We start from the raw sequence: 13406 nt of genomic DNA on the forward strand, positions 1-13406 counted from the left end.
GAAATTCTCAGGGTGGTCCGCGAGAAGGCCTTACATTTATTATTTGAACTGTTATATTTATTCATATCATGATCTAATCACCATGCTCAATATATCCCATATGCATGGGGTTATTGGGATAATGATACAAAAGGTTTGCTAGTGCAGATCCCCTCTCACTCAGACTCACCCCCCCCCCCCAACCAAAATCACAGCCCCACCCGAATCAAAATCCTGGCTACAGGCCTGTTTCAACAGAATGTCTTGTTTCTGACTAAGGTATGAACAAAAGCTGCTTCAGCAACAATTTGCTCTATAACAAGCAACACTTAAAATGACACCAAGACATATGCTAAAAATTCAAACAGCCCTCTCAGAAATCTAACAAAATGTTACTAATTAAACACAAAAATGTGGGAGCATGTATAATCATATAGCTGTACTCCTACTCACCTTTGTGACACCTGCTCCAGTGAATCTGGCTTCCAACAGTTCCTGCCGTCGTGGGTCCAGGCTATGCAATTCTTCCATCATATCTGATCAATGAATACAGAAATACATAAGAACATCCATTCTTACAACAGGTAAGGATGAGAGTTTATTGAAATACTGTTGAAATCTAAATATCTGAGGAAATACAAAATAGCCTTAACCTGTGACACAGACATTATATAACACCACAAACTGCCATTTTAGGGTACAATTATCTCTGGAACTGTAACCATCAAACTAATATTTGGGTTTTTTCACTGTCAGCTCTTTGTTGATTAACATTTGGTACTTGCAACTGGTGTTTTCAAAATCCTCTTTTCCCCATTACCAAAAGATTGTAGGGACAGCACCCTAAAATAATGTTATCAAGAAGGAAGGTAATTGTAAAGTTCTTTAGATTCTCATATGTTGTACATCTTCCATTATTTCAGATAAGCAACTTTTGTTTTCAGTTTTGTTTTGTTTTCTCCAGTTCTTCCCAATAACTCCAGTACAGATTAACTTTTTAATGTGAACACTTTCCAATACAATGTACTCCAATAATTTTTGTGTTTTGTTACCCTTTTGAAATGTGATGCCAAACAATCATATTTTTATTTCCAGCTAAGACTTTAAGAACACCCATTAGATTTCAATAGTGGATTGCTGCTTTCAAAACAAATGGTTCAGGAAAGTTTAATTATTGCAATATTAAGCACTTTAGTTCTGTAGAACGCACACGACTGATAAAGAAAATGGGTATATTGCATTTATTTTTGAAGCACACATTTGACTCCAACATGTTAATCTTTTTTTTTTAATGTCCTTGTAAGGAATCAAGGAGCACCTAGAATGACTCTTAATCAAATCATTAACACATGTTTCTCCTGGGCAGTTCAAAGTTGCCAGTCAATTTTCAATCATTAATCTCATTTTGCATCAATTGCAAATGGGAAACATGACTCAAAACTGGCCTTTTCCATCAAGATAAAATATTGGAAATCTATCATTTTGAGAATCCTGAATCTCTAGGTCAAGCATCCTCAAACTGCAGCCCTCCAGCCGTTTGGGCATCCAACTCCCAGAATTCCTGATCATTGAACAAGTTGGTGAGGGCTTCTGGGAGTTGGAGGCCCAAACAGCTGGAGGGCCGCAGTTTGAGGATGCCTGCCCTAGGTCTTCTAGCTTTCCTCGGCAGTACTGCCTAACTTTGCAGTTCACTGATATGCCATTTTTACTCTTATCATTGCCATCAATGCACCAGCCAATCTTCTGTAAATAAGATCAGAGGCTGGATGCGCATCTGTCAGGAGTGTTTTAGTTGTATATTTGTATATGACAGAAGCTGGACTAGCTATTCCATGCAATCATTTCTAACTCTCTACGGTTTTATAACTTTTTTCCATACCTCCCAATAAACTAAAGACCTCTGACATCATTTACTCAGAAACCAAAAGAACCAAATGGTCAAGTCTCTCCATTAGACTGTACACACATATTTAGGGCATTTATGTACAGGTACAAGCACACATACCCTAAATATGAGGCCAATAGGAACTGGGCATGCATAGTGTTGTTACAGTCACTGATGAAAAATCGGCAGGTAAGATGTTATGAAAATCCACCCTGGAAAGGTACTGTTGCTATTAAAACTTCCAACAAAAAACAAATGACAGCAAGCACGCAGAATGAACTTAAGTCTAATCTGTATCAAAATATGTTATGTTTCCAGACAAAAATGTTCACTGTTTGCAGCACAGTATATCTGTTTCAAGACTCAAGTGTGGTATACTGGTTTGAGTGTTGGCCTAGGAAATGGGAAGACTAGGTTCTGAATTCTCACTCAGCCATGGAAACCCACTGGGTGACCTTGGCCAAGCCACACTCTCTTAGCCTTAGAGGCATCCAGCAACAACCCTCCTCTGAATAAAACCTGCCAAGAAAGCCATGCAATAGGTTCGCTTTAGGGTAGCCAAAAGTCAGAAATAAAATGAAGGTACACAATATTTGTTCCATTCTATCTTTCACCATGCAATATAGCCACCTCTCTCAAATTATACAATGATGAGCATATCACAGAAATAAAATATGAATGGATAACAAAGGGAGTTTTAATGTTTTCTTCTCCATTCCCTCTAGTAAATAATAATCCAGACAAATTTCCCAGGAGCCAGTTTTCTGAAGTGTACCGACAAACACTGAAGCAGAACTATGACAAAAAAGGGAGATGGAAGTACCATAGCTAGAACTGTTGAATAGTCTCTACTCATCTTTGAACTTTATTTTCAAAAGGGTAAAATTCCAAAGTACACTGGGCCCAATGATTCATATATTCCCAAAATCCCTTTTCCAAAAAGTGTTTATTCCAATTTCATTTCTCTCAAGTTGAAGATAAAATAGTTGACTCATTCTGCTTCCAATAAATGCTTATAAGGAATATTCCTGAAGGGCAGCAAATGCCCTTTAGAAAGAGGGGGGAAAAAACAGGTGCTGACATCACAACAATTGTTCTGTTTGCTCTCATTTTTTCCACCACCATCAGTCTTCCTTTAGAAGACTGCTGTAGAAGAAATGACACCAGCAGATTTTTTTAAAGGGTTCATCAGTCAAAATAAAGAGCAGTGAATTTCATAACTGTGTAATAAAGGGGCTCAAACGTTTTGGGATCAGTTACTACACTAGAAATGTTGCAGGACAGTCATGGATACTATTGGAGAGTTGGTACATGAACCGTTTCTGGCTCATTCACAAAATGGTGCCACTTTCTATTTCTCAGATGCCATATAGTAAAACTAACAGATTAAAAAAATGCCCCAAAAGCTAAATATGAGGCAGCTATAGTGTCCAAGGCTTAAATCCAACTGCTAATTCCAAGTTGAGCTGAACTTCTGAATCAATGATTTACCTAAGTATGGTACTATCTTGTCATTCAGGAATCAATCTGGTCTACTCTAGTTGGCCCTAGTAACTGGATTTAGTCTTGAACTGCAAAACATAAAGCCGAGTTTTCTGCCCAATATATTTTTTAAAATTGAAAAACCATGGCATATATTTGCCTCCCTAAAGCACACTAAAACATTTATTTTACAAAAGACAAACTGGTGATGCTCAGAGAAAACACACTAATACAAAATACCTCCACAACAATAAGCATAACTATTGTTCAACCCGAGGCAAAATACACATCACTCAGGCAAAATAACTCATCACTCTCCAGACTCAAAGGTATTCTTAGAAAAAAAAAGATGACATTGGAGAATAGTGCTTCCTTCTTTAGCATCCCAGTCACCCATTATTTTTTAAGAAACCAGAAAGGAAGGGAAACCTGTTGGGTATCTATGGGCAGATTGGTGTGTCAGAACACTTAAAAAGACAGCATTCATCTATATGGAGTGTGATCATTCTAGAAAGATTCTCCAAGTTGTGTCTCTTTGGAGCACAGTAAGGAGGTTTTCTTGAAGTTCACTCAACTCTATGTGGAGTGACTCACCTAGCCTCCTCTCCTTGTTAACTTTCCTTTAGTGGACTTAGGCATTTCTCTGTGAGTGTTCCTTAAAGACACCATATTTCATCTGTTCTTGGAAGCAAAGTAGGGTCAAGCCCTGAATGGAGCACTGCCAATAAATACCTATATTTCAGAAGAAGTCCTTTTCTATAAAAACACGATGAGATCACATTAATTCAACAAATCACATTTGCACTCAAGGCTTTGATCAGCTAATTTCTTCCATTTTTCCCTCTCTTGCAATTCTCATGTTACATATTTATCTGCCAACTCTTTCTTCTTGTGGTTGTCATTAATCGTGACGTTATAATGCTGTTAACCACTCTGAACATAGTTTAATGGTATGGCTGAATAAAAATACCATATTGATAGTAATAACTGAAGTGATTTCCAAAACAATTACGTTTGGGGTCATATGTTTTTTTTAAGAAGAGGAAGAATCTTGCATAGTTGTAGAACACTTCAATTTCTTAAGACTATTGAAATGCCACAATGTAGAAATATGAAGTTAATAAACATGGCAGAACTCCTGGAAAAGTCCCCTAAAGCAGTCTGCTTCTCCTCCCGAGATTCCCATCAGCTTCCTGAGCAGAGGACCCAGAAAGTTAGCTCTCAAATGCTCTACATAGTGAAGGAGTTATTTAAAAAGACAATTGAGTGAAACAGGAACCAAACAAGCTATACACTTGAGGAGCATTTCTCAGTGTACTTCACCCTCGCCTTCATTGACTGGGAGAAGTGACATGAGATCAAAGCTCTGGTGCTCCTACATTTAAGGTGCTTCCAGTCCCTTCTAGTGGGGTTTCCCTAGGGCTTGACGTATCTGTCATGCTTTCTATTGGAAAGAGAGAGGGCTGTTCAAAGCAGGCTTACTGAGAACAACTGACTCTTCAAAGCACTTCATTCATCTTCACCTTTCCTGACAGGGAAAAAAATGACAGCTAAGCAAAGCCAAATCTCTATGTGGACTGATTTGTGAATAAGGAGTAAAAAATGTGGATGGGGACTGCAGTGGATATGTACAGGGCAAGCATACAATCCTTGACATTTGGCACAAATCTGGCCTGTATTGAAGCCATAATTATCAGAAGTACCCACATTTAGCATGATCCCTATACCTTTAGGGTTTCTTACATGGGACCTTTTGAATTTTTAAAGCATGTTGTTAACAGAAAAGGATATCTGCATATTATAAATAAACTTATGATGTTCCTCCCTTGTGGAATCCCATGCAGCATGAATAGAACATTTAAAGTCCAAATCTGATGTGGTTCATGTATACCGGGGGAGAGATGGCAGAGGGGAAAAGAGAATTCATTTTCATAGGTTTATAATGAATGCATACACAAATATCCGTGACTATGGACCTAATCCCACGGATTCTGAGCTGTGTTTCCATGCGCTTCAAAAATGGAGTCCCACAGAAGCCATTACATGACATAAGGGCACTTCTGGCAGGACTCCGTTTCCATAGCGCATGGAAACAGCACCCAGAATGCATTTTGAAGAGTTGGGTCCTAAGAGGGGAAGGGAGGGGGAGCTGATCTTGACAAGGAAAAGATGTAGGATGGCTGGTCATCCTAAAAGACTGACCCTGATGGAAGGGAACAGAGTATAACAGTTTTCTCCACTTTCCCCTGTTTTCTCTCCACTCATTGGATAAGGTCCTAAGACTCAACGTGTCGCATCATTTCCGTTTGATCCTGTTATTCCCAGGAGCACATTGGTTTACATAGCTTCCCTAGAGATCATAGAATCATAGAATAATAGAGCTGGAAGAGATCACATGGGCCATCTAGTACAATCCCCTGCCATGCAGGAGAAGCACAGTCAAAGTACCCCTGACAGATGGACATCCAGCCTTGGTTTAAAAGCTTCTAAGGAACGACCTTCCACCATACTCTCAGGCAGAGAGTTCCACTGTTGAACAGCATATAGGTCTTGGCGGTGGCCAGGGGAGCCTTCGCACAACTCAGACTTGTGTGCCAGCTGCGCCCGTTCCTTGGGAGGTCTGACTTGGCCACGGTGGTCCACGCTCTGGTTACAGCTCGTTTGGACTACTGCAACGCGCTCTACGTGGGGTTGCCTTTGAAGACGGCCTGGAAGCTCCAACTAGTACAACGGGCGGCAGCCAGATTAATAACTGGGGCAGCTTACAGGGAGCGCACAACCCCCCTGCTAAGCCAGCTCCACTGGCTGCCGATATGCTACCGAGCCCAATTCAAAGTGCTGGTCTTGACCTATAAAGCCCTAAACGGTTCTGGCCCAATCTACTTGTCTGAACGTATCTCCTCCTATGAACCAGTAAGATCACTAAGATCTGGAGAGGGCCTGCTCTTGGTCCCACCTGTCTCACAGGCACGGCTGGTGGGAACGAGGGACAGGGCCTTCTCGGTGGTGGCTCCCCGGCTGTGGAACGCCCTCCCTGGAGATATCCGACAGGCTCCTACCCTGCTGGGATTCAGAAGGGCCGTGAAAACATGGTTATGCGCCCAAGCTTTTGATGAGTAAATGGCAAAGTTGACATGGACTGATTTAAGGATGTAGAATGAGGATCTTGGACGAATGGAATTAATTATATATACGTTTTTAAAGTTTTATAATGTGTTTTAACAACGTTATTAATAGATCTGTTATTGTTTTGTTTTTATGATTGTATTTTGGGCATTAAATTTTGCCAATTTTTGTAAGCCGCCCTGAGTCCCCTCGGGTAAGAAGGGCGGGATATAAATGTTGTAAATAAATAAATAAATAAATAAATGGTCAGGGAGTTCTTCCTAACTGCTCTGAGTCCTAATTTCCAGGGCAGCAGAAAACAAGCCTGCTTCCTCTTCCTTATGACATCCTTCACATATTTATACATGGCTATTATGTCTCCTCTCAGCCTTTTCTTCTGCAAGCTAAACATGCCCAGCTCTCTAAGCTGCTCTTCATAGGGCATGGTCTCCACATCATTTCAGTCACTCTCCTCTGGACATGTTCCAGCTTCTCATTATCTCTCTTAAATTATGGTGCCCAGAATTGGACACAGTATTCCAGGTGAGGTCTGACCAAAGTAGAATAGATCTCTAGGCACAGTGACTTTCCTTGAATTAGATAACCTATATACACCAGTACATATACCGCTCAATACCAGTCCCTATGGAACAGAAATAGGATTGTGTTGCATTGTTGTTCTGCTTGCAAGCATCCCACAGGTGTCTGGCTAGCCAACGAATAGAATGCAACACTAGATGTCTGCTCCAGCATGGCTCTTCTTATGAAGATTTTAGGATAACCCCAGAAAACAGAGTTTAAGCTCCAAACCCTCACCACACTAAAAAGAATAACTAGGAAATCGTCTACACTGATTATTTCATGCAGTTCGACGTTAGCTTCAAACTGCGGCAGCCAGAAAACAAACTCTCACCAAAAAACATTCCTAAAAAGGCCAATGGGATTTTGTCTTACATAAATAAGAGTATAGTGTCTAGATCCAGGGAAGTCATGCTACCCCTCTATTCTGCCTTGGTCAGACCATACCGGGAATACTGTGCCCAATTCTGGGCACTGCAGTTTAGGGAGATGTTGACAAGCAAGAATGTGTACAGAGGGTGACTAAAATTATCGAGGGCCTAGAGAACAAGCACTATGAGGAGTGGCTTAAAGAGCTGGGCATGTTTAGCCTGCAGAAGAGAAGGCCAGGAAGAGACATAATAATGGCCATGTATAAATATGTGAGGGGAAGTCATAGGGAGGAGGGAGCAAGCTAGTTTTCTGCTGCCCTGGAGACTAGGAAGCAGAATGTCTTCAAACTACAGGAAAGGAGATTCCACCTGAACATTAGGTAGAAATTCCTCACTGTGAGAGCTGTTCAGAAATGGAGCTCTCTGTCCTGGAGTGTGGTGGAAGCTTCTTCTTTGAAGGCTTTTAAGCAGAGGCTGGATGGCTATCTGTTAGGGGTGCTTTGAATGTGATGTTCTTGCTTCTTGGTGGGGGTTGGACTGGATGGCCCACAAGGTTTCTTCCAACTCTATGATTATATGATATGGTTTGTGTAATCCCCACCCCAATCGGCTCCAGGATTTTCTGTTTTTAAATGTTTAAATGTCTTTTAAATGCTATTATACAATGTTTATTTTAAGTGTACATTGTTCTAAGGCAGGCATGGGCAAACTTTGGCCCTCCTGGTGTTTTGGACTTCAACTCCCACAATTCCTACTGGCTGTTAGGAATTGCGGGAGTTGAAGTCCAAAACACTTGGAGGACTGAGGTTTGCCTATGCCTGTTTTAAGGCATTGAATAGTTGTGTAAAGCCGCCTTGAGTCCCCTTCAGGGTTGAGAAAGGTGGGGTATAAATACAGTAAATAAATAAATAAACAAAAATAAATATGTAACAATCTGCACTGCCAAACCACTGGTTTCAAACCACATTAAATGATCAGTCTAGACAGGTCCCATGAGGCAAGGCCACTTTCTCCAGTTATTTCCTCTTGCCTATTCTTCTATGCTAGCCAATGGCACCTAGATGGGATCCACCTCTTCAAACTCCAATGGAGTGACAGGACAGGACCTCCCTTTCCCCTCCTACTTCACCACTACCAAATAAATATTTGACAACTCCACTTCTTTTTCATCCCCCTCCCCGAAAAAAACAACAACCCAACAACACCTACCCAAACTTGTAGCAGTGGCGCCTCCCACCCGCAGGGGCCTCCCCTCCCCGGAGGACGTGTTCGCTGCCATCTTACTGTGCCCCCCCACCCGCTTCACCCTCAGGACACACCCGAAAATCCCGACACTTCTAGGCCGAGGATTCAAGTCGGAAGCCTAGGCCCAAGCCAGTCATTGCCCCCGATCAGTAGCAGTGATGCTCAGCCCCCTCCGCGCGGAAAGTCACCATGGCAACGCCGTTCGCCCCTTCCTCCCTTCCCCCCCCCCCCCCATCTTGGGCCTAAGAGACAAACCAAGGCCTTCTTTTTTTCCCCACCAGGCCGCTCCCATAGCAACGGCTTGAGAGCTCGAACTGGCCCCCCATGACAGTTTCCAATTCACTCTCACTTTATAACAACACGTTTCAGCCTTTCCCCCATAAGAAAGTGCCCCCTCCTCGGCCTAATATGCATAGGACACACAATATGGGTAGCCTTCCCCCCATAAAAAAATATCGTTCCCATAGCAACCAGAACCCACTAAGGGGGGCCAAATGAGGAGATGAACCCCCCCCCCCTTGAATAAGGCCTAGCTAGGAAACCCGAGCCCTGGCTAAATTAGTCGTTACCACAGCAACGCAAACTGCCCCACCGAGGCCTACATCCCTTTTTTCCCTCAGAAAAATACCTCCAGGGTGTTTCTAGGCCGCCGCTGAGGCCTAGAAGGAGAAGGGTAAGGCGAACGGGCCTGCTGCTCACCTGCCTTGAGGAAGGAAGGAAGGAAAGACGGACGACGGGAAGAATTGAATCTCTCTTTCTCTCTCACTCCCTCCCCCCCCCTTTTTTTTTTTCTTTCGCATTGAAAATAACCCGGGACGCGGTCTCTCTCACCTGCGGCGGCTCGGCTACCCTCAAGCTCCGCTCCAGGCCTTTTTTGGGGTTTTGGCCACAAGATGGGGAAAGAGAGGAGGAGGACCACCGCCGCCGCCTTCTCAGTACAGGCCGCAAAATCCCCGGCCTCGCGTAGACTCCGCGCCCGGCAAAGGTAGCCTCGTCCCCGGGAGGATTGTGGGACTCACCCCAGGAAATGTGGAGGGAGGTGGGCACAAGGAGGAGGGGGTTTCTTCCCAACCCCCCCAAAAGCGGCTCAGGTGTAACGTGTGGGGAGATGGCGAGTGGCGACCAGTGGGGGCGGCACCCCACATTGCACTTTCTCCCCCCCCCTTTTTTTTTTCAACCTTACAAACCCTTGTCTATAGATAGATAACAAGTCCCCCCCCCCCCTTTGGTCTATATTTCCTCTCCCCCCCCCCTTTCCTCCCGCCCTTCTTTACTTAGTCATTTTTTTTAAGCCCGGCCCCCGGATCGATTGGTGCAAAAAAAAAATTAAAAAGAAAAAAAGAGAGATCACCACTTGTGAAAGCGCGAATTGTCTCGCGAGATTTGCACGTGTGGGAGGGAAGGGGGGAAGGTGGTGGTGAGAAGAGGTTGTGAGGGGGGAGGGAAGAGGTCAGTGAGGGGAGGGGCTAAAAAATCGGGGAGGGGCCTGAGGAGGGAGGAGGGAGGGAGGGAGGTCTCGGAGAACGGGATGTGGTTTCGCCTCAGCGGGCGCGAGGTCAAGCCTGGTGATTCAAGGGCTGAGGAGAAAGGCATCCTGGGAGGTGTCGAGGCAAGGAGAGAGGCAGGTCTCAGTGCAACGCCTCAGGCCCTTCTCCATTGGAAGGGCTTCAGGCCTAGTAGGAAGGTGTCTCTTTCTCATTGGGAAAGGAGCAAGGCTGGGAGGTGTATGGAGGGACCTGGGGCTGCATGGAGATAGTAAAGACTGGACCCAAGCTCAATGTAGAAGGCAGCCACAGGAGTTAAAGTGCATAGATGCTCTACTACAGGCATGGGCAAACTTGGAGCCTCCAGGTGTTTTGGACTTCAACTCCCACAAGTCCTTTAAACTTCTCAGCCAGAGGTCCTGGGCCTCACTAAACTACAAACCCCATTTTTCTTCAGGAGGTTGCAGATTTCTTCAGGTATGGTCAAACTTCAGCTCTCCAGGTGTTCTGGACTTCAACTCCCATCATTCCTTACAGCCGGTAGGAGTTAAAATCCAAAATACCTGGAAGGCCAAAGTTTGCCCATTTCTGGGGTGGATGCTCTAGTGCAGTGGTTCTCAATTTGTGGCCTTCCAATCCCAGAAATCCTAACAGCTTGTAAACTGGCAGGGATTTCTGGAAGTTGCAAGCCAAAACGCCTGGGGACCCACTGGTTGAGAACCACCACTCTAGTGTAAGCATGGGCAACCTTTCCCCTTCCAGGTGTTTTGGACTTCAACTCCCACAAGTTCTTTACTTTAAATTGCTCAGCCAGAGAGGTCCTGGGCCTCACTAAACTACAAACCCCAGATTCCTCCAGGGAGCTTCATCACATTAGAGCAGGCATGGGCCACCTTTGGCCCTCCAGGTGTTTTGGACTTCAACTCCCACAATTCCTAACAGGGGTCATGTTTGTCCATGCCTGCTGTAGTATGATGAGGTCCGAAGATGGCTGTACAGCAGGGATGGGCAAACTTTTGGAGGAATTGTGGGAGTTGAAGTCCAAAACACCTAGACGGCCGAAGTTTGCCCGTGCCTGCTCTAGTGTGATGAAGTCCTGGGTCTACATGCAACCTGTGTTCCTCTAGATATTTGGCCCTCCAACTCCCAGACATCAGCTCCCACAGTTCATCATAGCTGGCTGAGGTTTCAGAGAGTTGGAAGTACAAAACACCTGGAGGACCAAAAAGGTTGGAAACCATTGCAGTAGAGCAAGCACCCTCTGGGTGTTTTGAACTTCAGCTCCCAGCACTCCTGACCATTGAACAGGCTGGCTAGGGTTTCTGGGAGTTGAAGTCCGAAACACACCCATGCCTCCTGTAGAACCATCTTAGGACTTCATCACTCTAGAGCATCTGAGCACTTTAAATCCTGTGGCTGCCTTCTGCAGAATTCTGGGGTTTGCAGTTTAAAGTGCTCAGCCAGAGGTCCTGAGCCTCACTAAACTATAAACCCCAGAATCGTTTAGGAGGCAGCCACAGAATTTAAAGTGGATAGATTCTCTCCGGTACAAACTCATTTTCGTCAAGGGCCATATCAGCCTTATAGTTGCCTTCAAAGAGCTGCTGAATCAATGGACAGAGAATCCCTGGGTATAGAGGGCCAACCGTATAATTTCTTTAAACATAGTGGTTGCTCTTTAGTTTTCCCCCCCAAATGTCATTGAATGACAACTCCCGTCACTTTTGATGATCCGCCAAATGGACTAGAGATAATGTGACTTGCAATCCCACGGCACTTGTGTCTCTGAGGTTGGGGAAAGGTTAAAGGACAGCTTAACATCAGACATCATATCTCCATGCCTTACATCTAAATTCAAAGCTCACTTTCTTGACTAAACAAAACAAACTGCAACCTTCCAAATGTTACTGAATCACAACTCCCATAAGCTCTAGTCATGATGTCTAATTAAGAGGAATAAAGGAGTTGTAGCCCAGCATCTGGAGGGCCATATAAAATGACATGGGAGGCCAGATTCAGCCCATGGGCCTTAGGTTTGACACATGCAGATATCATTAACCATAAAATGCAGTGTTGACCCAGCCAAAGAGGTGGGTGCCTGCCAAGGATCAGGGTCTTTCTATCAAAGGCTAGCCCATTACTCAAATGGATCTGGGCATGGAAATGTCACCTCAGTATATGCAATCAGGAATTGACTCTTGTCTATCAAGGGGTGCCTCCCTTCAAAAGTGGAGGGCTGACTGTATTTTACAATTTTGTGCATACATCGAATCATGAGAAACAATGGAATTACTTTCTCAGGTTCCCATATAACTCCAGATAAGGGATGCTCAACCTGCACTCCTATGGGTTCTGCATTGTTCCCCTAACATAACATTGTCTGCTGTGATGTAAACATCTTGTGCAATTTTTTATCTCTACCTTTCTTGATCCTCATGCGTCATTGAAAGGAACAGTTACCTTGGGTACATATATGCAGTTTGACAACAGTTGTTATAGAATCATGCTAGTTGTTTCATTAGGTCTTTAACCTTCTCTGACAAAGTCCTAATGTCTACCTAACTACAAATCCCAGGATTCCACAGCATGGAATTTCAATTGTCAAACTGCATTAATTCTACAGTGTAGCTGCAACCAATATCACTATTCCTTCCAATGATAGATTGGGATGAAGAAAGGTAGATATAAAGAAGATCTAGTTACACATTGAGGAAAAATGCAGGACCTGGGGAGATTTTCTTCATCGAGGTTCAGGCCTAGGAAGATGTATCTTTCTCATTATAAAGTGAGGAATGGATCTGTAGGTCAAGTTGAAAGATGTATTGTGGCACCTATGGCAGATGGCTGGATGGAGATACATAACAAATCCAAGGTCATTTACCTGACCCCTGTCCTAAACTTTAGACTTAGGGTTGACCTAAGTCTGAAATGACTTGAAGGCACACAACAACAATCCTAATTTTGGACTAGTTCATCATAGTCCAACCCCCCAACAATCTGAAGGACTGTGAACCGGCCCTCCACTTAAAAAGTTTGAGGACCCCTGCTTTAAGAGTTCAGGTTGTGTATCCCTTATCTGGAGTTGAAAAAGACTCCCAAAATCATGTATATAGATGCCTGAAAAAGTAACATCTTTGCTTTCTGATGATTTAATGCACACAGACTTTGTTTCATGCCCAAAATTGGTAAATAAAATACAGCCAACCCTCCAATATTCTTGGGATAGAGGTACAGGATCCTTGCAAAAGCAAAAAACTACAAACAAAATTATTTTTT

General features: G+C 43.8%; 1 protein-coding gene across 3 annotated transcripts in view; it reads right to left on the minus strand.

The window, feature by feature from the left end:
• Positions 1-9859, minus strand: part of tlk2 (tousled like kinase 2) — a 63288-nt gene extending 53429 nt beyond the window's left edge. Inside the window, exons 1-2 of one of the 3 annotated variants that reach the window (XM_008113253.3) lie at positions 9478-9859; positions 433-515 (exon numbers count right to left, since the gene is read on the minus strand). In XM_008113253.3, the coding sequence (XP_008111460.1) occupies positions 433-513 (81 nt within the window). In that variant the 5' untranslated portion in view covers positions 514-515; positions 9478-9859. Of the gene's footprint in view, positions 1-432; positions 516-9274; positions 9373-9477 lie in introns of those variants that run through there. The other 2 variants (XM_008113256.3, XM_008113254.3) reach the window with 2 other exon arrangements.
• Positions 9860-13406: the final 3547 nt, after the last annotated feature.

This window comes from Anolis carolinensis, chromosome 6 (genome assembly GCF_035594765.1).
Source record: "Anolis carolinensis isolate JA03-04 chromosome 6, rAnoCar3.1.pri, whole genome shotgun sequence".
Lineage (NCBI taxonomy): Eukaryota > Metazoa > Chordata > Lepidosauria > Squamata > Dactyloidae > Anolis > Anolis carolinensis.